At 39.2% G+C, this 27,909-nt stretch overlaps 1 protein-coding gene and 1 long non-coding RNA gene across 4 annotated transcripts; both read right to left on the bottom strand.

Annotated features, from left to right (window-relative positions):
- Window positions 1-9: 9 nt before the first annotated feature.
- LOC135585510 (putative nitric oxide synthase) lies at window positions 10-26,020 on the bottom strand. 2 transcript variants are annotated; one of them, XM_065192407.1, is made up of 13 exons: window positions 25,514-26,020; window positions 23,949-24,134; window positions 22,498-22,584; window positions 22,327-22,406; window positions 9,847-9,928; window positions 9,306-9,326; window positions 4,789-4,834; window positions 3,537-3,655; window positions 2,574-2,687; window positions 2,387-2,485; window positions 2,203-2,292; window positions 1,563-1,672; window positions 10-438 (listed from the first exon to the last, which is right to left on the bottom strand). In XM_065192407.1, the coding sequence occupies exons 1-13, from the start codon at window positions 25,985-25,987 to the stop codon at window positions 192-194; spliced, it is 1,755 nt and encodes a 584-aa protein (XP_065048479.1). In that variant the 5' UTR covers window positions 25,988-26,020; the 3' UTR covers window positions 10-191. The 2 variants fall into 2 exon arrangements, with proteins under 2 accessions (XP_065048479.1, XP_065048480.1); XM_065192408.1 differs by having other exon boundaries at window positions 2,387-2,482; window positions 25,514-26,019.
- Window positions 24,965-25,507, bottom strand: LOC135679039 (uncharacterized). Of its 2 annotated transcripts, XR_010515146.1 has the most exons (3): window positions 25,292-25,507; window positions 25,161-25,202; window positions 24,965-25,055 (listed from the first exon to the last, which is right to left on the bottom strand). It is a non-coding gene; the product is annotated as an uncharacterized LOC135679039 (long non-coding RNA). The 2 variants fall into 2 exon arrangements; XR_010515145.1 differs by having other exon boundaries at window positions 24,965-25,202.
- Window positions 26,021-27,909: the final 1,889 nt, after the last annotated feature.

Below are 27,909 nucleotides of genomic sequence, written 5' to 3'. Positions count from 1 at the left end.
ACTGTAATCTGAGGTATCAAATAAACTATTGACGACCATATTGTAAACAACTCGACCTTTCGAGAGGTATCAAATAAACAGTGTTTCCAAGGATCAAACAATTATTACGTATGCAAGAGAGGCTACACAAGATTACCTGATAAATATTTGGGCAAGAAAAATTGGATACTAGATTACCAACTAATTTGAAGTTAGTAAAACCATTTTGGCTGCGACTCTTCTTCTTTCTCTGTCAGCTCTTGGAACTGGTACCACTCTTCACCGGCTTTACCGACAGGGATTGGTGGCCTTATGAAGATCTCGACGGGCTTCGGCACATGAACAGCCAGATGCAGTTCCCCTGCCTTCACCCTCGTATCTGGGTCATTGGGTTCTGCTGCACCGACGGGTTCAACTGCTATCCATCCTAGACCGGATATCGCAATGTCACAAGCAGGCCTGTCCAACAAAATGATTTGCAAGGTTAAAGCTTTGGCTCAGCATATATCTTATATCTTAGAGCTGTGTTACTCTGATATTCTCAAATCACCAGATTTGAAGTAACAAATATGTCAAAGTAATGTATTAGCAGTCAACATTCATTGATAGAATTCAGCCAAGTCAATCCAGAGACGTGCTAAGATTATAAAGAAAACCCTCAGCTAAGGCAACTAAAAAATGATCCTTCAATCAAAATGAAACAAAGTTGAACAACAAGGATATTAGCATGAGGGTCAAACAAGAACTTCAGTTCAGATGTAATAGCATGTTAGCATAAATGTAAGCAGCAGCACAAGGAATCAGCAGTGACCATACACAAAAGGAACTATGTTTTCACATTCTTGTACCTTATCATACTCCTAAAGGAATGAGCTACTTGTCCTATACATAGCATCCGGCATCTTCTCTAGATAATCTTGCAGCCATTTCTAACCAAAATCACTTCCAACTTGGCGAGGACAATTAAATTGGACTACTTTATTAAATTTCTGTATCCAGCAAAAATGACCGTAGCTACATTGATCACCTTACAAATCAATGTCAAGGATACGATAAGATTCAAATTGAAACACATTGTTACAATCATCATTTAAATCAGACCAGATATTTTGGCAACGATAGTCTGCACATGTGATATTACCTCATAGATCAATATTGTAGCATTAATAGCTTGAGCAAATGAATTTAATAATACAGTTTTTCTAAGATACACTGACGATTATCATCATAGTGACTCATTTAATTATGTAGGAAGAGTCAGCTACTAGGTGATGCAAATTGTTTGATGATGACATGATTGATCATAACAAACATTAGACAAACTTATCAAACCTTATTCCCTGATACTCAACTAAATCATTGTATTTAATAATGAAAGGTAAGACTACAGTTGGTCAGAAAGATAAAGTGGTCTCCAGATGTCATCAGGACAGTCGAAGATCCTGATGGCACCTGCTGCATTTTCTTTTCACTCTTTGGGACTCTTACACAGGTGCTTTGGCACTTGGGACATATGGCATGGCATCCATAATGAGACATTTCTCTTATCAGACAAGCAATACCATTATGTAATGAAACAATACCTGTTTGTATCTTCAAATTTTATCAGCAATTGCCTAACTGCTTGAAGACCTAACCAAGATTCAACTCTTTCCTTGCCCGATGGGGGTGTCAGTGTGTTTCCAAGTTCTTTCTGGAAATCAAAACTTAAATGACATTAGACAAATGCAAGAAATGGTTAATATACAAATTTCATATGAGAGAAAAGTGCTCAAATAAAAGAAAGAAGTGAAATAAGCAGTTAATCAGCAAGCTGCCATCTACCATAGTGGTAAAGATTTTAGTATAGTTGAATACAAAGTACAGTTGATACTCCCAGCTTGACATCAAAGGCACGAACTATTTCCTAAGGCGCACAAATCACCATGTTTGCCAAACCTTCTGACCGTGAAGAAGAAGAACAAAGTACAGTTGATACTCCCAGCTTGATATCAAAGGCACAAACTATTTCCTAAAGCGCACAAATCACCACGTTTGCCAAACCTTCTGACCGTGATAGAGTAATTTTTCAGAAGGCACCTCAGCATATAATTAAGATAATATGCAGCTAAACTTGAATGCCAATGAATTAATTATAAGCAAGAAAAGATGTATGATACAAAGGTAGAACAAGGTGAAGCAAAATCTTAGTTTCAAAACCTTAAAAGATTAGCAATCACATACATGGTAAAATTCATCTGCTTTGGCCATTGAAACCATATGAACCTTTAATTTCTTGGGCCCATAAAATGTCAGACGTGTCCTTGGAAGAACCTGCATTTTCACACACAATGGCTACAAATACTTGGCAGCATGAAATCTGTAGATTCATCCTTGAGTGCTATAAAAAAGAATGTTGATAGAAAACCTTGATAACATCAATTCGGACAAGTCCTCCCCAAAATAGTGAAGATCCATTTATGCCTACAGCTTCTGAGTCGGTGAATGTACCAATAGAGATAACCTGCTTTTCACAATCATTTCAAGAAAAAAACTACAAAAAAATATCTTCTGTGCAAAATCTCAAATACATCTCAAATGAAAGATCATTGTACAGGAAATGATTGTCCCCTTAGACGGCTTTGAGGTGCAAGAGAAGACAGATCATCCGAATGTACCACTGCTGCTTGCCGGTGGTGAAGATGCACACCAGGTGTGTCAAACAAATTCTGTCCCACAAAAACATGTAGTAATTACTATTCTCATAAATATGTTATGACATGATTAAGAAAAAAATATCATAACTCAATATAATCCAATAGAATATTTCCTTAAAAGAATACAATACAAGAAACATAATTGAAACATGTTGAGTACAAAATGAAAATAATTGCTGATGACATGACAATTTATATTTATGGGGGTCGCTTCAGTGGTATGGAAAGTTTGAGCTTGAGAACCCTATCACCTAGGTTGCTGAGGAGCAACCTGACTGCTTCTGCTTCTACCAATGTTGTAAGAAAATTTGTAAATGCATGAGAAAAATGATGGCCAAAGAATATGAAATCAGAAATAACAGCTAGCATGCATTTTCTATTTATTTACACAGTTCTGAAGCAATAAGCTGGACTCTTCCAGTGCGTATCCAAGATACTTTTGAGGTATTGGTTCATCACAGGTCTGTGTACGGTATTGTCAAAGAGATATACTGAGACACTGTCCCTCTAACATCAGAATAAGAGGGAGAGAATTAGAGAGAACATTATACATGTAGAGGTACCATGTTTTTATTGTAATCATTTCACCCATATATAAGATCCTTCAATATCAAAATTTCTCACATCAGTTTGTCCTATCCTGCCACATCTATACATCACACAAGTATGTCTGTTTCTCCACAGAAAAACAGAAAACAGGAGTTAGATCTTAGCAACTATTTTTGAGAAAACATATATTGGCAGCAAACTGGAATCTGTATTATTTGCAAGTAAGAACAGAATGGAGAAACTAAACTCATCAAATTCTAATACGCGTGTAGAAACCAAGTTCTGGCAACTCAACTAATCCAAAGTACGCACCCCTCCTCCTTGGAAGGCTTCAATTTGAATAGGACCCAGGGTTGTTCCAGGAACAGCTGATTGCATTGGTTTGTATTTCTGAGCAGCTGCAGCAACCGGATCCTTTCTTGCCATTAACTCTATATTTACAAGAGCATAAATTTTAATATACTGATCAATAAGTTGAAGTTTTTATGCATAAAATAATCCCAAGGAAAGGGATCATAAGATAATTGTCAGAATAAAAGGCAAGGTCACAATATAAATCTTCTCATTTAACCGAGGTAAAATTTTCTAATTCATAGAATATCAATAAATACAAAAAAGTGTGACAATTCAAGAAAATTATCTTAGGAACACAAATCTAGTGCATTATACATATGAGAAAAATCTAGCGCATTATACATATAAGAAATCCTACAGTATATATTTTTACAAAGACAAATGCAATTGTAATTTTTCTGTAATTATTAAAAAAATACTAAGCTAATATTTATTTATCAAGCTGTTAAGGAAATCATGCATACTGATCATAGGTGCTCACCTGTGCAAACAGACATTCCACCTAAGCTTTTCAAGACGTTACTGCCTATGAGCACCTAGGCATTTTGACAAATATAATACAGCAGAAATTTTGAGATGCTAATTATATCAGATAAATGTAAACGTACATCTTACATAAATCTATACAGACTAATCATTAGGTTTGACTTTGAGGACTTGCACAATCAAAAAATCTAGTTGCAGTTCAAACCAGGGTTCTAAATACCGCCCAGACCTGTCCATAGAGGACAGCATTTACCAGTTCGATGGCAAAAAACCACTACTTTTCAGGTTGGTCCAAGCAGGTTCAAGCTCTTCTTTTATTTACCAGTTCTTTTTTTCTCAGAATTCATGTTAAGTCATGCCAAGTAAGACAGTGAGAGCAAGCAAATTCATGAACAAAGTCTAGATTGATGTACGACATTAGTGTACAACATTAGGATAAACAACTTTGGACAAATTACTAGATGAAATAACCTTAGACTAAACAGATCAACTTCCATGGAAAATCATTACTTGATTTATAAATGAAATGTAAATGCTTCTGCCAAATTACCGGATAACATAAAGGAAAAGATGGTTTAGACTTTAGTATAAAGTGATCAAACTTCAACCAATAATCAGTCAGTTGTTATAAAAGTCATCTATGGTTGCTATGGGTTGCACAGTAGAAATAATAAGGTTCACTTCTATATAAGACAAGTGATGGTTGTCAAGATAAAGAACTTACTGAGCAAAGCATTGATAAATGCAGACTTGCCAACATTTGCAGACCCCTGTAACAATGACAGTAATACTTGTCACTAATGTAAATCACAAGTGAGTTATTCTAAGTGACAAGTGTCACACAACGGAAGAGACAGCAAAAGGATACATGTCTTGACCAACAAAAATATGTTTACATGTTTACACTCCAAATCATCAAACATGTTTACATGTTTCGATGAATTAGTTCAAATTTCACCCTGGGTCAGTAAACCAAGACAAGACAGTAGAAAGAATATGACAAAGTCTGGGCATCATCCTTCTCAGTCTCTTGCATGTATTCCATCGTGCATTTGAAGTTCAGTATTCCTGAACAGTTTCCTATCTTTATTAAGAAGTACAATAGATCACGAAATTTGGCTAGTTAATCCTCATTTTCCATGAACTAGTCTTCTTTGTAGCCATATTTAAAGACATGAGATTAGTCTAATTGTCAGCACATATATATGATGTTGATTAGTGTCAGGAGATTGAATGGCTCGAGCAAAGATGAGCATATCGGGAGGAATTAGTTCCCTTACAAAATGCATAATATAAGAAATGATTGTGCTCAGCCAGTTCAAGGATGCATCAATTTTGATGTGATGGCCTAAGGTGGTTCAGACAGAACCCTGGAACCATAAATTGCATCAATAAGGGCAAACCAATTAGGCTGCAAGAACCACAAAGAAAGAAAAAAAGAAGATTAGGAGTGAGTCAGCTAGTCAGAGAAGACCTAAAAGGATCTCTCGATATAAAAAGGGAATTTCCAAACAGTGTGCCTTCTTGCCAAACTCAAGTGGTTGGGGCTTTAGCAATACAGCCAGATATCGATATATTTATCTTTTAAGAGTATTGTAGGAATGAATTTAAGGTTTTTTAAAAAAATAAAATATTCCAGATTCACTATTCCCACAAATAAGTTTGAGTCAATCTTAGGCTAAGAAGCACAGACACAACATGGATACGACACAACTCGGACACGGCAACTTGTCATTTTTAAAAAAATTAGAACGCGAATACGGCGAGGACACATGTACTTTTTAATATATATGTATATATAATATTCGATTAACATGTTTTATAGTATTTATACTTCAATTTTATAAACTCAGCAATGTGAACAAATGAATATCATCATATAGGTTGAAAAAATTAAAATCATCAAATAATATTTAACAATCTCCAAATATAATTGATATATGTTTCATTGTGATGATTTCAGATTTCTTTTTTTGCAAAGCTTATGGCACTCACGTGAGGACCACACAAGTGCAATGCCGCATGCTGTTGAATCTCGTATTTTGATTATGAAACCAATTGATATGTGTTTATGTTTTAATCTACGTTTTGAGTGAAGCAGGATGCTTCGATCAGGATGACACAATTAAAGCAGGAAAAATCAAGTTATGCCGGAGGAGAACATGTCAGAAGATTGGACGTCGGATCGGTGGATCGGTCGACGTATCGACAGAAGGCTTCGGGTCGTGGATTTGGGCATTGGGCCAAGAAGAGCGGATATTGCTCCAAGGATATCAGAGTTTCGGAGTCAACTGGCCAATTGGGCAATACGCCGCAAGAGAGGACGATGCGCCGAAGAATCGGACGAAGCGTCAAGGGACCAATGACATGCCGGACAACTTGATTAATGCTTAGTATTAATTGTCTAGATCGAAGTGTGTTTTACATGTGCAGGATTAACTACGATAGCAAGACATGAAGCAAAATAAAGTCCCAGAGTCAAGGACGCGATTACGTTGGGAGTTCGAGAGCTCGTCGGAAGTCCGGACGTTCGTCGGAAGTTCTAGAGGAACCAGCCGAGAAGTCTTGGAGCTTGCCAGAAAAGCTCGTCGAAAGTTCGCCGGAAGCTCGCCGGAAGAATAGACATAGGGACTTGTTTTGCTTAGCAAATGTCCTAGGATTTCATAGTTAGCACGTAATTGGGCTTGGATTTGGCCCAACTCAATTAGGGGCCAGCTAGGCCTATGTAAGAACTGTGTTGGGCCCAATAAGAAGCCCAAACAGTGCCCCAAGAAGTCTCACCGTCGTGGCATAGTCTTCGGGACTATGTCAGGCGGTGGTACCGCTAGTCTGGGCGGTTGTACCGCCCCTGGCAAGGTGCCAGGCGGTGGTACCACCCAGCATTGCCCCCCGGGCGATGGTACCGCCAGACCTGGGCAGTGGTACTGCCCGTGCCCGGGGAACCCGGGATGGGAAAGTTTTAGGCTTCAAGTTTGAATCAACTTGAAGCTTATAAATACTCCTCTCATCCCTGGTTAAAGCACACAAGTATTAAGAGAAAAAAAGTATAGAAACGCTACTGCAATCTTGTGTGAGCTTCTCACAAATATCTAAAGTGTTAGAATAGTTTGAGAGAGGAGTAAGTGGGGGTGTAAGGGTTATCTCCTAAACCCAATAAAAGGAGAATTTAGTTGTAAAAGGTGATTGACCTTCGCCTATTAAAGGAAGGCCTCTAGCGGACGCCGGTGACCTCGTCGGAGGAGGAAGCCGAAAGTGGATGTAGGTCACGTTGACCGAACCACTCTAAAATCTGGTTTGCATTTACATTTGTGCAATTTATCTTTACTGCAAACCTCTTTAAGTGCTTACTGCCTTCAATACTTTTACGAACTCGCTTTCAAGTTAAGTTTCCGAAAACGGTTTTACGTCGGAAACAGTTTTATCATACGAAAGTTTTTAAACCGTTGTTATCTTACCGCTGCACTAATTCACCCACCCCCCCCCGTCCTCTTAGTCCCGACTCTTGATCCTAACACATGCGAGTGTCCAACATGTGTCCATGTGTCTGAGTGTCAGACACGGAGACGTCCACCAAAAGCATGTGTCAATGCTTCTTAGATCTTAGGTAATACTGTAAGATTATCTTATTATTTTCTTCCCTTGAAGTGTTTCTAGAAACTCAAGGAAGAGATTTAATAAATAGAAGGTGAGTGTTTCTTGTATTCAGTGTCATGCAGCCCACGGCGTTGTCCTCCTCTTCTCTTGGCTCTCTAAGTCTTTTAGTTTTTATTATTGCTTCTCTTTCTCCTATTAATCTGTCAGATGCTTCCCTTGCAGGATCATATAACCAGCTTGTCAGATGGCTTGCTGCTGCAGAGCCTTTTGGTATGATTTCTGGTGCAAAGATGCCACTTCTTTTATTGTTGCTACTTCGGAATTATCAGGACTTGATCTTTAACAAGTTTTTGGATATGATCCTTTGGTAGATTCACAAGAGAGAAAAAAAATCTCTAATTGCATCTAGTTCCTCCTATTTAACTTTGTAAATTAAAGAACTGCCTATATGTCTGGCAAACCATCTACGATTGTCGTGAGGGTAGGTGGAGAAGTGGGATGGTTGGATTAGACATCACGATGAGCCATTGTGGCAAACACAAACATACCAAATATCATAATAGGCAACATGGCAGATTGATAAGAGAGGAAGAACAAGAGAGAGAAGAACAAGACTAGGTTAATACACTCAACAGGTACAAACTCAACACAAATTTTCATTAATCATCTCAAAAAATTGAATACAAAAAAGACCAATTACCCTTGTTCTGAATCTACATTGCTTGAGCTTTAAGCAAACTTAAAGAAGGAAAAACTAACCAAGAATATCACAACAAATGAATTCAAAGAAACCATAGAAATGGGAATAGTGCTTTAGAACTCATATTCAAACCAAAGTTAAGACCTAACCTAACTAATATATTAAAATCTAGCCTTAAAAAGCAAGGTTCGTCGTACCGTACCATACCAATGTTTCGACCCAGGCTTGGTACGGTACCGGTGTACCGGGTGGTACATCAGGGTGTATCGAGCGGTACATCCTGGTGTACCGAATAATTTTATACTTTCATACTGTAGCAATGCTACATTATAGTACCATAGTACTGTAGCAGTGCTACAGTATAATACTGTAGCACTATAGCGGTACCAGGTGGTCCGCATACCGGTAACCTGTCGGACCGGTACGTACCGCCAGGTATGGATGGTACGCTTCGATATGACAGACCTTGTTAAAAAGTATTACCAAACAAGGTAAAGATAATAAACTATAAATGAAAATCAAGAATAAAGGCAATGCAATTTGTTTAGCAATGTGTAGAAATGTTCCATTAAGATTCACAAAATATTCATGGAGAACCGAGTAAACTAATAAAAAATTAGCTATACAATATAACAGCAAAATTTCCACATAACAAAGAGTAGTTTAGACAAATTCAATTGTGAACCAAAGAGATGGGAAAAATGAAAAACCTGATAGGCCTGAGACCAAATAAGCCATAGATACTTAATGTAGATGTGACATTGTTCCAATAATTGGAATACATGATATAATCATACAATATGTCCAAGACTCAAAGAGGACATCTAATAAATTTCAAAGATGACGATATCATGATACTATATTTTATTTAAGGCATGGCTTTATCATATAAATACATGCATACAGGGAAACATTTGTAATGTTTACAAGCTTTAGAAAATACGAACCAGAATATAGACATCTCGGCCCTGCACAAAAGAAAAAACACCATAATTAGCCATAAATCCTAAAATAGAAACGTCTGTACTGATATAGTTTAATGAAAAGATCATAGGCATCCTCTTAAACAACCTACCTCCCTCTGGCTATGCCAGCACTACCACTTGCCAAGTAGCTGTTTGTTTTTTGTATTTCTCTCTTCTCAATTTTTTTTCTTTTCTATTCTTTTTTCCTTTCTTCCCGCTAATGCCCCAATCAGTGTTGGAATGAGCTGGTTAGATGTATCCGGGCAGATTTCAATCATATAGATCAGATGATCTGGTAGATCTTAATCAATCCTGAGACCCCAAACTACCAAACCCATTTTTTTGAATCAAAATACGAATTGACAATTCTCAGATTTAATTGTTTTGTAGCATAGATTATAAAGATCAAGCTAAAAAGAGAATTTATAGAAAAAAAAGGAACACAACAGACCTAAAATGATGTTATAGTAAGTTCAAATGATGTAGGGATAATTAGGCGAGGAAATAGTGAATGAAAAAGAACCTTTTTCTCCTTTTGGATCTCTGATATGACACCAGCAATCCCCACAAAAGACTTCGAACTAGTCAGGTGGACACTGATAACACTGCAATAAAAGGTACATCTTAGGGCAGTAGTCCATTTGTGAATGAAATCTAAATAAGTTTCAAATAGAATTCTCCTAGAACCTCTTGTTCAAAAGAATAGCCAACATCATTAGCATTATGTTTTGGTCTAATCAGCTAAATCACACAATTACTAATGAGCTAAATGTCCAAGAACCAAAAATGTCAATGAAACAAAAGGAAAATGTCCCAAGAGACAAAATACCCCAAGAGCATACCGTGTTACCACTCATTGCCTATGGTGATCGATATCAAATTTGACCCTTATCCTGAACAATAACACAGCAGAGATGTGGTTGATAAATAAAGAGAGAGAGAGAGAGAGAGAGAGAGAAGAGATAAACAAGAAAATGGAAGAGAAAACAAAGAAGAAGGGTAACTAGGATAACAAACAGAAAACTTGCATTTTCTCAAAACCATGAATATAAAAGGAGCTGACACCCTTAATTAGAAGCTTACTATTTGCAGCCCCTTTTTTTACTATTGACAACCCCCACACTATTGATAAGCCTTTAAAAAATAATAAAATATTATTTTATTATTTACAGTTCCAATATTACCAATATTATCAATATTTTCTTTTTTCTTTTTTTTTCCTTCCCCACAATCCCTTATTTCATCCATGCTGTTGATGCCATCGTTGTCGCCCCATCGACGTCATCCTTTGGGGAGGAGTGGAGGAAGAAGAGTCCATTTGCAAAGGGTCGTTTAGAAATATTAAAAAATTTTAAAAAGAGATTGTAAATAATAGAAAAGGGTTGCAAATAGTAAACTCCCTCCCCTAAATCATAAGCATTAAAATTTAAGACCTAAGCAAGATAGAAATTATTGTGTTATCAAAATCAAATCAGATCAAATCAAATCCATACACCAAGTATCCACAACTCGATATATTTTTATTAATATGTATATTACTTTCTATATTTTATAAATTGTGTAATATTTATATTATATTATGTTTATGATATTATTTATTTTTTAAAATTTTATATGTATGTTTTCATTATCCATATATATTATTTAATGTATATCTATTATACATTGAATTTTTTATAAATACAAAATATTATATTTTATTTTTTTGATATTTTATTTTATGTTTACAGTAGTTTATTGTGTTTTTAATAGGCACTCGAGCGAGACGAGACCCGAGTGCCTCGCACAAAATTTGAGCGACGTGCTTCACTAAAGTGTCGCTTAGGTGCTCGCCTGGGCCCAAGCACCATGTGGCTCAAGCAAGCACTCAATTGAATCCCACGAGTCGAACCAAATTGTGGACATTAGTTTAATTGAATAGTAACTTGGTTCAATCGAACCAACTAAGCCTTATAGTAAATCCCAAACCTCACCCCCTTTAGTTTGTCGTTGTTGCCTCCATGCACAGCTCCATCCGCCGTCGAGGGATAGGTTTGCAGCTTCCTCCGTCGCTGATGGACACATCAGAAACTTCCTCTACCACCGACGTCGTCGTTTGCAGGTTCCTTCGCCACCATTGTCGTCGTTCAAAGGTTCCTCTACCTCAATTATAGCCCTCTCCTTCCCCACCTTCCACCGTAGGCTGATGACCCTCTTCTCAAGCCATGTTTAAATAGCTTAGGTTATTTAAAACTATTATTAGTCCCAATTTAGAACTATTAACCCCTAATTAGAATTGTTAATCCCTATTTAGCACTGTTAATCCTTATTAAGAACTGTTATTAGTCCCTATTTAGCACTGTTGATCCCTATTTAGAACTGTTATTAGGGTTTCAAGAATAATGGCAAGTGTACAAAGTAATTCAGAAGATTCGTTAAAAAACTCAAGAAAGGATCCCAATTGAAAATACAATTATCTAAAGGATTCTATAGATCCTAATGCAATGACTTATATCTTTTGTGAGAAGACTACTAAAGGTTGCAAGGCACCATCAAGTAGGGAACTTCAAGAATGCATCAACACGCACTTAATGCATATAAGCCAGCAACTCTCCTTTTACATCAGATGGACACTTAATTCATGTTGATGCACACTTGAAGTTCTCTACTTGATGTCGCTTTGCATGGAAAATGCCACATCTAGAAGTCTTCTCACAAAAGATACAAGCCACCATATTAGGATCTTTAGTATCCTTTAGATAATTGTATTTCCAACAGAGATCCTTTCTCGAGTTTTTTTACAAATCTTCTGAATTACTTTGTACACTTATCATTATTCCTGAAACCATCATTCACCTTATCAGTTTGTATTGATGTACTGACCAACTATCGACATGGTACGTACCAAGCATCCCAACACATGACACATTGGGGCATATCGATGTACGACCCATACCGGTCCCCCTATCGAACCAGTGCGTACCGCCCGTACCGAGTGATATACTGCGATATAGCGAACCTTGCCTGAAACCCTAATAATAGTTCTAAATAGCAATTAACAATGCTAAATAGAGATTTATAGTGCTATATAGGGACTAATAATAGTTCTAAATAGGGATTACTAATGCTAAATGAGGATTAACAGTTCTAAATAACGACTAATAACATATTAATAGTTTTAAATAACATAAGCTATTCAAACATGGTCTGAGAATAGTCACCGGGTTAGAATTGAGATGGGGAATGAGAGGACAATGACGGAACCTTTGGATGGCGACGACGACAACAGAGGAAGCTTTGAATGGCGGCAACGACAAAGGAAGCTGCGAGCGATAGCGTCGGGGCAAAGGAAGCTTCTAATGTGTCCGGTGGCAATGGAGGAAGTTGTGGACCTATCCCTCGATGGAAGAGGGAGCTACACATAAAAGCAGAGGCGACTAAGGGAGCTGTGCACGAAAGCAACAGCTACGAAGGGAGCTTCGGACCTGTCCATCGACGATAGATGAAGCTTTGAACTTGTCCATTGACAAGGGAAGGAGCTGCACAAGAGGGCAACGACGACAGCCTAGAGGTGGGTTAAGCAACGAGAGAGACTAGGGTTTACTAGGTCGAGGGCACGCCGAGGGGGCTTCGGTTTATTATTGGGCTTAGTTGGTTCAATTAAACCAATTAAGTTATTGTTGAATCAAACCGAAGTCCATAATTTGGTTCAACTCATGAGATTCAATCGAGCGCTCACCCGAGGCGCCCATACTATCATGCACTTAGCTAGTTTTGCCTAAGTCGTGCGGCACCTTTGTATGTCCGTCCGTAAAGGTCAACCTCCTCGAAACCTCTTATGGTCCCTTAGGACCTACAAAAGAGAAAACGGGTTAGAGAAAGCATTTAACTCGAGATCCGCAAGCAACCATTTTAGCAAACACTTCAGAGCCAATGCAAATTACAAACATAGACTTCACAAGCTCTGAACGATCATACAACAAAGGGTCCAAAATGGTCCATTACAGGCCGAAATCCCCACAAGTGCCCACATGACACAATCTTTGTTTGCAAACCTAGGACGACCACCAAAACCAAACAAAATGGGGCTGCTAAGCCTACTGTCAGCCCTTTACATACTATGCAAAGCATGAACAAACCCGAAAGACACGGACATACATGAGCATTACGTCAAACACCTTGTTTATAATTTTGTCCATGACAATACGGTGCTTTATTGAAGCACATAGCCTGAACCTTGTGTGAGGCGCTCGAGCGTCACCTGGCCTCGCCTCGCCCGAGCATCTATTAAAAACACTGAATGTAAGTATATAACAATAATTTTGTTCCAATTAATCTATTCTTTTTTTAGATAGATGTATTAATATATCTTTAATTTGTATGACATGATAGATTTACATAGGAAAGAAATCGGTTAGAGCATCAACGATTACATGATCTGGTTTATATAAAGCATAATCAAGCACTAAAAGCTCATTATAATTTGCAAGTTAATATTAATTCAATCTCATTACAAGACATTGATGATTCAAATATGGTCGTGTTAGGAACCTTTTTCTGAGCTTTTGAATAATGTTTATTGAGTCTGTTTAGTCCAATTGTTTATTGAGTCGGTTTGGTTCAGTTAGAGTCAAGTAGAGGTTTATTTAATATTTATTTATTATTAGAGTTCAAGTCCTGATGGACCCTAGGTGGAACTCTATAAATAGGGATGTAACTACTTCTTTTCGGTAATCTATGAAAAATATTATTCTGTCTTTGGACAACCCTAGGAGACCGATCCCCTCGAAGTGATCAAGGAGGGCCGATCCCCTTGAAGCGATCAAGGAGGCCGATCCCCTCGAAGCGATCATTATCTTCCCCATTTCTTCCCTTTCTTCCACGATAAGACTTTAGGGTCTTATCATTTGGTATCAGAGCAACGATCCTTGGCGCAACCTATCGTAACCTTGCTTCCCTTATTCCCCACCACCACTACAAGGCAACTCTTTCTTCACCGTTGTTGTTGTTTCCCCGGCCAGCGACCTTCGACCACGACCTCCTCGCTGCCTTATCTCGTTCAAAAAAAAAAAAAAAAAAAAAAAGAAACACAAGAGGAAGAAGAAGCCGCAGCCACCCCTGCGTCCCCTGCTTCCGGCCAGCCCACCCGCCACTGCTGCTCTCCGGCCAGCGCCCACTATCGCCCCGCTTCCCGGCCGGCGACCACCACCGCCGCTGTTCCGCGGCAAGGAGACGACGCTGCCAGCGTCCATCCCAGCCCTACTGCCGCCGCCCCTTGCGTCGCAGTGCAGCCGCTCGACCTCTCCTCGGCGATCGTTGGTGACGCTGCTCCCGGCCGCGCCACCACCGCCCGCCTCCCCTTGGGTCGCAGCAACAACCGTCGATTGTCGCCCTCCTCGCGGCGACCGAAACAAGGCAACTCACGGATTGCCCTTGTTCCCAGCCGCGTCACCACCACTTTTCCCAGCCGTATTGCCGCCGCTCGATCACCCGGCCAGCGACCTCTTCTCCTCGCGTCCCCATCTCGCTCGAGCGAGAAGGACTGCCGGCACCGCAGCCGTAGCCATAGCCGCCAGTTGCCGCAGCCCCTCCTTGCGACGGTTGCAGAAACAGAGTTTCCTCTATTGCCGCAGCCCCTCGTCGATCGCAACCACGCCTCGAGCGCCGTCGCCTTCCAGCCGACCCACCACCACTGCCAGCCACCGTGCGGCGACCGCTGCTCGCCTCCCAGCCGCCGCTTCCCCTGGCTTGGGCGAGAACGACCGCCGCCACTCCCCCTTGCTCTGCATCTTTTGTAACCGAAACAGGGCAATCACGGGCAACTCACATCTGCTGCCCTTGTTTCCAGCCATCGCCATCGCCTCGAGCGCCGTCGCCGTCGCCTTCCAACCGCTACTCCCCCGTGCGACGATCGCCGCTCACCTCCCAGCCGCTGCTCCCGCCCGCTTCCCAACCGCTGCTTCCATTTGCTCTGCATTCGTGGTGACCGAAACAGGGCAGTTACCACCGTCGCAGTCGCGGGTCCCCTTGCTGCCGCAGTCGCTGATCCCCTTGCTGCTACGAACGTCGGTTGCCACCACCGTCGCCACTGCTGCCCAGCCAGCGACGACGCCGCTCGCCGCCCAGCCTGGCAGCCTCCGGTTGCCGCAGCCCTCATTGCAACGGTTGCAGAAACATAGCTTCCTCTGTTGCTGCAGCCTGCCACGACCCTCGCTGCCTCCTTCTCCACCGCTGCCGCTGCGCTCCGGCCAGCAACGACTGCTACTGCCAGCCACCGCAGCCTTCACCTCAACCCCCTCGATCTACACCGTTGCTGCAACCCCCTTGCTCTGCATCGTTGCCTTAGCCGCCGGTTGCCACCACTGCAGCCTCAACCCCGGCCGCTTCAACGCCACCTCCCTCTTGTTCTGCCTTTGCTGCTGTAGTTGTCGGTTGCCATCACCGCAGCCTCAACACGGCTGCTCGGTGATTGCTTCCTTAGGTCACAACAGCCACAACCGTCACCTTTCAGCCTTGGCGCTCTCATCTCACGCAGTGACACAAACATTGGGCAACTACTCTTCCTCCAACGCAGCGACCGCAGCATTGCCCTTGGCGTCCACCTCCTCGGCAACTTCGCATCGACAGTGTTGATGCCCTTGACCGACACCAAAAACAGAAGTTAAGATTACAAATTTGCAGTCTTATGCAATGACCACTGATAACTCGGTGAAAGCACAAATGGAAGCATTGGAAATCAGAATTGAGAACCGACTGCAAGAAACACTTAATGATTTCAAAAAGAGCTTACTGGAGAGCCTTAGCAAATTTCAACAAAATGGAGGCTCAAGTTCTACATTGCATAGATCTGAAAATACTAGAAAAGGGCCCCAAGATTGTGACACAATCTACTCATACATGAAGGTGGATGGGCAGCTCTCAAAAATTTGTCAGACTTCTACAGTGTTGGAATATCAGAGTAGGTTTGAAAGATTATCAAATCAAGCTAGAGATTAGTCGGAACGACAACTTCTGGATACATTTATTGAAGGTCTTATTCCAGAGATCCGGTGTGAAGTTAAGGCTCGTCAACCTCGCACTATGATAGCTGCGATCTCATTCGCACATCTACATGAGAAAAAAATCAACAGGGAAAATCATGGAAACAGAAGTGATAACCACCAGATGATCAATATGCCACCCACCATATCCATTCCCAACTAAAGCCTTGACACCCGAGGACTAACCCAAGAAGAACTCAAGAAAAATTCAGCAAAGGGTTTGTACTATGATGAAAAGTGGAGTATGGAGCACCAATGTAAACAAGGGCAGCATATGATGATTGAGCCAATTGGAGAGGAACCGAAAGCAGAAGAGTTGGACTCCGATCATGAAGGCATAAATTCTAATGAAGACGTTGAACCTACCGTACATACAATGCATATATTAGCCGACTACTCTAACCCGCAAACTATGGAAGTTGCCGGAACTCTAGAGCAGTGATTGCAAAAGGCGCTCGGGCGCTCGCCTAGGCACTCGGGCGAGGCGAGGCGAGGCTCGAGCGCCTCGCTAATGTCCCAGGCGACGCGCTTCAAACAGGCGCCGCCTGGGCGCTCGCCCGAGCCCAGGCGCTGGGCGCTTTGGGCGAGCGCCTGGGTAAACTAAGGCGACCGAACCAGAATTTTAGGTCTGGTTCGGTTGTTAGTTGGTTCAATCGAACCAACTAAACCGATATAACCCAAACCCTAACCCTAACCCTAACCCAACACTAACCTGCTGCCGCTGCCGCTCTCGATCCCGATCGCGATCTCGTCGCTCGCTGCCGCTGCTCGCGCCTCCCGCGAGCCTTCCCGCTGCTCGCGCCTCCCGCGAGCTCTCTCGCTGCTCGCGCCTCCCGCGAGCCCTCTCGCTGCTCGCGTCTCCTGCGAGCCCTCCCGCAAGCCTTCCCGCTGCTCGCACCTCCCTCGAGTCCTCCCGCTACTCACGCCTCCCGCGAGCCCTCCTGCTGCTCGCGCCTCCTGCGAGCCCTCCCGCAAGCCTTCCCGCTGCTCGCGCCTCCCTCGAGGCCTCCCGCTGCTCGCGCCTTCCGCTCCCTTTCCCTTTCCCGCTGTCGCCACTCGCCGCTGCTGTTGCTGCCGCCGCTCGCCGCTGCCGCCGCTCGCCGCTGCTACTTCCTCGTTTCTCCTCAGTATACTTTTAATATTAAGTTTATTTGAATTTTGAAATGATTAATTTTCTGTTAATAGATTAATAATATATTATTTTGATTTTAATGTTGTTAATTTTTATTTATTTTAAATTATTGTTAGGTTTCAACAAAAATGGCAAGTGTAGAGAGCAACTCAATAGAGTCTCCAATGGTATCAAAAAAAGATCCTGCATGGAAGTATAATTATTTGAAGGATCCGAAAGATCCTAATGCAGTGACTTGCATATTTTGCGATAAGACTACCAGAGGTGGTATTTTTCGTGCAAAACAACATCTAGTAGGAAATTTCAAGAATGCAGCAGCTTGCAAAAAATGTCCACCTGAGGTAAAAAAAGAGTTGCTGAATTATATGAATGAAAAGAAGACGCAAAAGAATGAATCTTATGGGAATTTACCAGAAGACAATGTTGAACATCTCAGGGATGAAGAAGAAGATTATTCTGCGAGTATTAACCCAAGTGAAAAAAGAGTATACGACAAAAAGGGAAAAGAAGTTATGAGTACTAAGAAAGGTAGAAAAGGACCGATGGATCTATATATGCTTCAAGGATCCCAGAAACAACAAGGGCAAGCAGGAGACTCAAAATTGAGACAAACAAATATAAGTGATGCTTGTGATAAAGAAATAAGAGGAAGAACAATTCAGCACATTGCTCGCTTCTTCTATCAGGCTGGTCTTCCCCTTAGTACAACTCGTTTAGACAGTTTTAAAGATATGATTGAAGCTATTGGAAGATATGGTGCAGGATTAAAACCTCCAAGTTATTATGAGATGCGAGTTTCATTGCTGCAAAAAGAATTGAATTATACAAATGACTTACTAAAGGGTCATAAAGAATCATGGGCAACACATGGTTGCTCTATTATGTCAGATGTTTGGACTGACAGGAGGTGCAGGAGTATAATTAATTTTATGGTTAATTGTTCTTTAGGGACTATGTTTGTGAAGTCAATAGATGCTTCATCTTATGTAAAATCTGGAGACAAGATATATGATTTACTTGACAACTTCGTGGAAGAAATTGGAGAACAAAATATCGTTCAAATCATAACCGACAATGGAAGTAACTATGTTTTAGCTGGTAATATTCATCTTTTAATTTTGTTAATTATTTTATCTTCAATTAATTGTGTTAAACTCTTAAGTCTTATCATTTTTGTTATCCTTTGTCTCAGGTAAATTGCTTGAATCAAAAAGACCACTTGTATTGGACTCCATGTGCAGCACATTGTATTGATTTAATGTTGGAAGATATTGGAAAGATCGTAGAAATCAAGAAAACCTTAGAAAGGGCAATTTTTGTTGTTGGATTTCTTTATAATCACATTGGGGCTTTGAATATGATGAGAGAATTTACAGGGAATAAAGAATTAGTGAGACATGGTGTTACCCGATTTGCTACTTCATTCTTGACATTACAGAGCGTGCATCGTCAAAAACATACTCTGAGAAATATGTTTACCTCTGAGAAATGGGTGACAAGTAAATAGGCAAAAGAAGCAAAAGGCAAGAGGGCTACTGATATCATCTTAATGCCATCCTTTTGGAATCATGTAGTTTATATATTAAAGGTAATGGGCCCTCTTGTTCGAGTCCTTCGGTTGGTGGATAATGAAAATAAGCCTGCAATGGGATATATTTATGAGGCTATGGATAGAGCAAAGGAGACGATTAAAAGATCTTTTAATGAAAATAAAGAAAAATATGAGAAAATTTTTACAATCATTGACGAAAGATGGAATTGTCAACTTCATCGTCCCTTACATGCAGTAGGATATTATTTGAACCCTGAATTCTTTTATAAGATTAAATCTGTTGGATTTGATGCAGAAGTTTTGGGTGGGTTATATCAGTGTGTTGCAAGATTAGTTCCCAGCATTGAGGTTCAAGATAAGATTATTCATGAATTATCTTTATATAAAAATGCTGAAAGTCTTTTTAGAATTCCAATTGCCGTTCGATCCAGGACAACTACCTCTCTAGGTATTAATAATTTGATATAATTAATTTAATATATATTATGTTACTATGTTATTGCTAATAATAACATAAATTTTGCAGCTGAATGGTGGAGTCTATTTGGAAATTCCACCCCGAACTTACAGAAATTTGCTATCAAAGTACTTAGTTTGACATGTAGTGCTTCGGGTTGTGAGCGAAACTGGAGTGTCTTTGAGCATGTAAGTATTACTAAATATTTTTATTATAATTAATTTATTTATTTAGATATATGTATTAATATATTTTTAAATTATATGACATGACAGATTCACTCGAAGAGAAGAAATCGGTTAGAACATCAACGATTGCACGATCTTGTTTACATAAAGTATAATCAAGCTTTGAAGACTCGTCATGATTTGAAAAATAGATTTGATTCAATCTCATTGCAAGATATTGATGATTCAAATGAGTGGTTAGTAGGAGAAATGGGTGCTAACTTGCAAGATGCTGAAGACGAGCTTGTATTTAAAGATGATAGATTGACGTGGGGAGATGTGGCAAGAGCTTCAGGTGCTGGAGAATTACAAACATATACAAGACAGATGTCAAAGAGAAAAATGAGTGCAAAAGCTTCAAGCTCGGCTCCTGCTATTGTTGAAGACATAGAGAATGAAACATATCTTGATGAAGAGGAAGGAATCGAAGAACAAGAGGAAGAAGACGAATTCAATGAAGATGATTTGTGTGAAAATGACAATAATATTGATTATGATGAATGACTTTGATGTAAAATTTTAATGTTTTGAATTTTGAAACTTTTTGTTAATGTGACATAATGATTTTGTATCTTAGATTTTCTTAATATAATAGCATATTTTTATTTAAAATTTTAAATAATTATATTTATTAATTATATTATATATTTTTATATTTTAACGCCTCGCTTCGCTCGGGCGAGCGCCTAGCGCCTCGGGCGTTTTTGGACCTTGGCGCCTTTTGGCGCCTAGCGCTTTTTAAATCACTGCTCTAGAGCATCAGCCTATTATAGTTTTGATTGATACCGGTAGCACTAACAATTCTATGGATAGTGAGACTATTGACCGATTGGCCCACCACATTGAAGACTATGACAGATTCGAAGTAAAGATCATTGATGGACGGATTTTCACTTGTGATAGCAAAGGTTCAGAAGTTTCATGCAACGATTACTACACTGAAAGATCGACCTGTTGCTTACACTCTCAAAAAGTGGAGACCATACTTACTTGATCAACAGGTTATGATGCGTTGCAGATAGTCTATGGCTAAAGTACTGAAAGAGAAGCTCCCCGAGATTGATGCTGCTCAGCCTTGAGGACAAGGCTGATTTGAAGAGGGAGGAACTGTTAGGAACCTTTTTCTGAGCTTTTGAATAATGTTTATTGAGTTTGTTTAGTCCAGTTGTTTATTGAGTCGGTTTGGTTCAGTTAGAGTCAAGTAGAGGTTTATTTAATATTTATTTATTATTAGAGTTCAAGTCCTGATGGACCCTAGGTGGAACTCTATAAATAGGAATGTAACTACTTCTTTTCGGTAATCTATGAAAAATATTATTCTGTCTTTGGACAACCCTAGGAGGCCGATCCCCTCGAAGTGATCAAGGAGGGCCGATCCCCTCGAAGCGATCAAGGAGGGCCGATCCCCTCGAAGCGATCAAGGAGGCCGATCCCCTCGAAGCGATCATTATCTTCCCCATTTCTTCCCTTTCTTCCATGATAAGACTTTAGGGTCTTATCAGGTTGGTAGGAGAAATGGGTGCAAACTTGCAAAATGCCGAAGATGAGCTTGTATTTGAAATGATAGCTTGACATGAGGAGATGTGGCAAGAGCCTCAAATATTAGAGAAGTGCAAGCATACACTAGGAAAAGGACAAAACCAAACATGAGAGCACAAGCCTCAAGTTCATCACATGCCATTGTTGAAGAGGAAACATATTTTAATAAAGATGGACAAGAGGAAGAGGAAGAAGATGATAAGCTTGAGAATAACAATGTTGATTATGATAATCATTGAATTTGATGTAAAACTCTATTATTTTGACATTTTTGTTATTAGAAGATGGACAATGTGACTTGGTACTTTATGTGTTTTCAATTTGATGTCACTTTTTTATTTTTATAATCATGTTTATCAATCATAACATATATTTTTTATATTTTAATATTCTAGAGTGTCTACTTCACTTGGGCAAGCGCTCAGGCGAGCGCCTAGCACCTCGGGCGTTTTGGGACCTTGACGCATAGTGCTTTTAAAAACACTGGTAGTTTAGTTTTAATTAGTTTAAGCAAATCCTATCTTATATAAAAAAGAAGGGAAGAGATTAAAAGGTTTTTGTGTCACAAGATAGTGTCAGGAGAAAATCTCTCTGAGAATCACTATTTATCTTTGAGGGTCGAAAAATCAAAGCCTAAATTATTGCACACTGTACTCAGAAATGAGAAAGTGATTGCCTTATTGCAAACAAACAACAATTGAATCAACAATTCATTACCATTTTCATTCCCTATTTACTTTCCATGTTACCAAATGGATACTCAATGAAACTTTGGACATCACATTATAATTTTGCACGCTCAAGCTATAAAAGGTTCTCTCTCTTTTATAGGAACCTCATCAAGGCAAGATCAAAATTGATAGAACAGTTTACCGTACATACCCCAAGATTGCAATGAACAAGATGCATAGAAATGCACAAAGCACATACAACACACAAATTATGCAAACCCATGATAAATATTGATGTGTCATTATGTTATAGACTGTAGACGAGTTAAGAAAAAGAATGATCATATCCTAAAAGGTAAAAGGTAATAATAAGTGAACTAATTGCAACGATAAAAGATGCTCTTACTTGAGTTTTTTCTTAGTAGTGGCCTCAACAACCCAATCTCCAATACAGTTTAGATTTGTGCCTCTAGGCAGCAGATCAACCTTCAAATTCAAATAAGCAAGATTTCTTTTGCATCCACATCATTAGAACAACCACTAAAATGTAAACACTAAACATGTGAAAGAATATCACCTTAGTTATGACCAATATGATAGGGTTAGCACCAGCTAGATCACGTATACGTGCCAAAAAACTGCCATTGAAGTCAACAATATCAACCTACAGATATTGAGATGTAGATAGAAAAGAGCTTTCAGTGGTAAGTATATAATTAAAGGAGAATTTTGCATACATTCACATTATGAATCGTAATCAGAATGCAGAATGCACTAGTCGGTGATATCATATACATGCATAGACGTTGAAGGCACAATACTAATTTTCATCCTTTTGCTCCCTCCTTTTTAATTTACTAAAGCAATGTCAACCAATCAACCTACTGCCCTCATCCTTGTATTTGCAACATATTTTATAACGTGTGAACACATAAGGATTATGTATGTAGAAGAGAAAAAGCTCACTACTTTTAACTTGACTTAGATAAATTGTTACATCAAATGTTACCACATTGATGAAAACCTTTTAACCCAAGATAAATTGTTACATCAAACATTACCACACTGATGAAAACCTTTTAACCTATCTTCTTTTTTTCTCATGTTTTGCATTACACCTAAATAGCAAAATTAGTGTCCGTTTTGTCTCCTTTATTTTAGAGGATCGGATTGGTGTCTGGGAAGGTTGTTCCTCTATGATATAGGTGAGATATAACTGACAAAGGCTTGAGTGGCAAAAACAACCTGTCTGCTTGCAGGGGTAAAAATAGGCTTGTACATCAGGCTGCCCTTCTCAATGCCCCTTCTTAATAAATTGCATCTACCAAATAAAGCATGGATGACATTCTTTAACTCAATTATAAGAAAGGGAACCAAAATAGAACAGAGAAAATACAAAATTTGCTGCTTGGGAAACTTTTGGTAATAAATAAAATATCATCAGGAATACAATCTGACATCCCACATTCATCAAAGAATTTGACCTCATTCATGTCTCCCAACCAAAGGTCATTATTTTGGGCCCCACAGCAGAAGATTTTATCAATATTATAATTTATACTAACATAAAAGAAAAAAGGTCTTATAGCCTCAGCAATAAATGTCATAGGCTGATATTTGAGTGAGATCTACTTTTGTTGCATAACAATAGAACATTTCAAATAGCCACATGGAAATGCTCCGAATGGTAGATACTTGTGGATTCTTCTATGCATTTATTGCAACATTGACCAATTGTTTTATCGACCTAACTTCATCATTTGGTAGTACTCCAGTATGGTGTTTATGATACAACTTGATAAGCGCCCTTTTCAATCAAGAACAAAATGCAACACAAAAATGAGCAAATGAAATAGAGCCACATTCTTCTAAAACTCATACCAACTTACTAAACAAGTAAACATAAGAGTTTGAGATCATGAATTCAACAAAAAGGACATTCGAGGCACCCGTAACATAGTTCTTCAAAGATACACAGCCAGAGCTACTAAAAGCAGAGAACTAAAAATATCGGATATGATCACTTACTAGTTTAACAATCAGTGCTTTTTCATGACGTAGATAAGAGAGCTTTTCTCGTAGTTCTTCAGCAGAAATAAACTGTTTACCACCAGAGTAACCACCATGCCCACCCACAGCAGTCACCATGTGTCCATGGGACAAAAGCTTGCATCGACCACAAAGAATTGTCTTAAGCTGGCGGTGTATTTTCTTCTGCATATGATATAAACATGATAAAAAGTTCAAATTATCTAAAATCTAATAATCCCTTACCCTGACCAAACATGACTGAAGAGCATAACAGACTAAAGATTCTAACTAAAAAAAAAAAAAATCAAGGTTCTTGCAATTGATGTACATAAACGGGCATACCCAATACACAAGGCTCCCGCCAATGTGGGATTTAAGGAGGGTCAATGTACGCAACTTTACCGTTAAATATTTAAAGAGATTGTTTTTGTGACTCGAACCCTAGTCTCCCTGATCGCAAAAGAGCAATATTATCGTTGTACCAAGACCTGTCCTGTATAACTCAATTATAACCTTACCATTGTAATTGATGTACATCAACATTATATTTAAGGATTATCTTCTTGATAGATGAATTAAGACATCTTATTATAATTGATACAATATCTAGTTCCCAGGAGTTACAAGCTACCCTTTTAACACCTATAAATTTAGAGTTCCTATCTCAAGGAGTTTATATAGATGAAATCTAGTTCCCAGGAGTTTTTTAGTTTTCAGTTTTTTGTTGTTGTAGTTGTAGTTGTGTTTATATATATATATATATAATGTTTTGGAGAAGGTGGCAAAGGTTTTAGTTATCACTGATAAAGCAAGGGATTCTATCCCCACCTTGCAGCTAGATCATCCAGTCTTCACCTTCTTGGTGAACCAATACAAAAAGATCCAAGCAACCAAAAAATGGTTTCTTTGGCTAACGACAAAGAAACATTAATGATGAGTCAGAATGACAAGTTCCAAACCCCGCTAAGGTTTTTCTATGTTCCAAGCAGCATGCATCATATAACCCTACATACCTGCCATCAAAGATATCTCGTAGCAAGATTGGTTTTAGTTATGAAGAGGTTCCTATCTTCTTCTTGCAGTCAGATCCCCATTTTTGACCTCCTTGGTGAACCCAATACAAAAGAATCCAAGCAACAAAATGGTTTCTTCAGCTCAATAGCAAAGAATCGTGCAAAAAATGGACCAAATAAAATGAAATTAGCAAACCTAGCTAACGTTTTCTTATGTTCCGAAGAGGTGCCATATACCCTACAAAGGTAAGGTTTAATTGACATTTGAGAAAAAGAATCGACAAACAGCCATCAGAAAAGAACTAGTGGTAAGAATGATTTTGTTACCATTGATAAAGCATGGGAATCTATCTTCATCTTGTAGCCAAGCCACCAATCCTTCATAGTAAATCCAAGAAAATAGGATCCAAGCAACAAAAACGTTTATTTGGTTCAATGGCTAACGTTTTCCTATGTTCCGAGCAACATGTACCATATACCCTATATTCGTGGGCATGTGAAAGACCGAATCAAGAAATGGCCTTCAGTCCACGAGAACATGAAGCGTACCAACTCATAGGTCTCGGCATTAACATAGCCAGGGGCATCGACTTCCGTTGTCTGGAGAGGAGCGCCGCAGCCGTAGCAGCAAGCGACGTTGGTAGGGAGCTTGGCGTCGTTTCTTCTCTTCTTCTTTCCCTCCTTCTTATTCTTCTTGAGAACGAGGGCGGCGGCGGACATGGACTGCTGGCGCTCGAGGTAGAGGTCACCGCGGGTAGGGGCGGCCGCGCCCGTCCCATCCAGCTCTACGGAGGTCGGCGGGGGAGGGGGAGAAGGAGAAGGAGAAGGAGAAGCCGAAGAGGCCCGGCAGGAGATTGGGTAGGGTTTGCAGGGGAGTCGGATTGGCAATAGGGTTATGGTGAAGGGACAAAAGGCGGCGATTTTTAGGTTGGGGAAGAGAGGAAAGGAGGAGACAGCGCTAGCGAGGTGGGAGGACGTGGAGGACTGTGAGGAACCGGAGAGGAGGAAGAGGTTGGTCGCCATGAGACACAGCGGATGAGCTCTATCGATTCACTGTGAAATGACAGGTGACGGTTAATATCAAAAAAAAAAAAAGATTTATGTGCAAATACCCTTTCAAACCCACCGATTTGCGTCCATACCCATCTGATTCACGTACCGTATAAATAGATTAGACATTTTCATATGCTAAATTTAATATCCAAAAAATTGACTTTTGAAAGGTCCTTTTCGAAATATTGATATATGCTTGTGTTTACATAAATCAATACGCTTATATTCTTATATTTTTATTCTTTTTTGGGATAATCAATATGCCTATATTTCACCAAACATCCTCATGTATTTTATTTTTATATAGATATTACGATGATCTTAAACTCGAGTGTCTAATAACATATTTACATGATTTAATATAAAATTTATAAAAATATTTTTTTGATAATTTATTGAAAAAAATCTCTAGATTTATAAAAATATAGCCCACCTATATTTAATTTTTACGAGGGCATTGCTTTTGTTTAAAATTTTGATAATACCTAAATCCGATTATTTCATTCTCGATCAATCTATGGGTCAATTCGATCCAATCGAGATATCTTGATCTAGGTCAATTGATCAAATTCCTTCATGTCAAATTGAGTCAGATCTTTTCCATCAACCCATGAATCATCTCTATCTCTGTCATTCTCCCGATTAATCTTTAATATCATCTTCTCCTCTCCCTCCCCATTAGTTGTCTTCTCCCCCTTGGTTGGTTTCCACCTCCTTCCACTCTTTAGCATCCTCACCATTAGCTTCCATCTCCTCCTAATCTATATCCGTATAACATCCTACTCATTATTTCACCCATAGCCTATATATATGACTAAAATAGGATGTCACATTTCAATTTTTATTACTATTTCGATAGGAATATAATAGAAAGTAGGAAATTTTAAAATTAAAATATACTAATTTATTAAATAAATTTGATAGAGAAATTTTTGACACTTGTACATAATTCTAACGTCTAACCAAAAAAAATTTCAAACATAATATATTTAAGAATTATACACACAAAATACCCATAGGTCATCATGCCAATGCATAAGCTTGTACATGCTTACTACTAGTCATAAATGTCTTGCAAGTCAATGTGAGTGATGACACATGTGACACTGTATAATCTCTTTACTTATATTATTATTGATATTTTCTCACTTTATGTTATGTGTTACATATATTATGATGTTCATGGATCTATGTAATGAAAATCGAATCGTGATAAGATTATGATAACAAGACCGATTTATCTTTAAACACATACCCTAAATAATTCCAATCATAAGTTACTTGAGAGGGACATTGAGATAACCGAAGAAACTGATGTGATGTATGGATGATGGAGGTGGCTGATCTCATAGTTGCTCGTGTGGGGACACTATGGATACAACGTGAGTGCTTATTAGAGAATGAGTTCACTGATTAATCAGCTTATAGAATGTTGGATGGTTGATGATACTATTGAATCTTAAATATTGATGATGAAATAAATTGATGAGTTTATAGGCTTATAAGCATTTGAGATAAGTGACGTAAGAGAAACTTCAATCATGGAAAAGCAAATTATTGAAGCAAGAGAGTCAGATGTTAAGCCGGAGAGCATCATGCTAGAGTTCGAGCATCGAGGTGGAAGGATCAGACATTATGCTAAAAAATTAAATATTGTGGGAGGTCAACATGCCAATGGATCAAGCAATATACCAAAGGAAAAGACGATGCACTAGAGGTTCGAAGAAAATGCCAAATGAATAGATGACATGCCAAATAGCATAGGCTTCATGATTGTAATTGTTAAGTCTTGATCGAAGTCGTTTAAAGTCTAATTGAGTTGGTTTTGAGGTGTAACCATGCTAACTTGATTAAGAGCTCATTTGGTTTGAACTAAGGTTGAATTGGGCTTA

This window comes from Musa acuminata, chromosome BXJ1-7, assembly GCF_036884655.1.
Source record: "Musa acuminata AAA Group cultivar baxijiao chromosome BXJ1-7, Cavendish_Baxijiao_AAA, whole genome shotgun sequence".
NCBI classification, from domain to species: Eukaryota; Viridiplantae; Streptophyta; class Magnoliopsida; order Zingiberales; family Musaceae; genus Musa; species Musa acuminata.
Note: the sequence above shows the minus strand (reverse complement) of the source record. Positions and strands in the feature narration are given on the sequence as shown.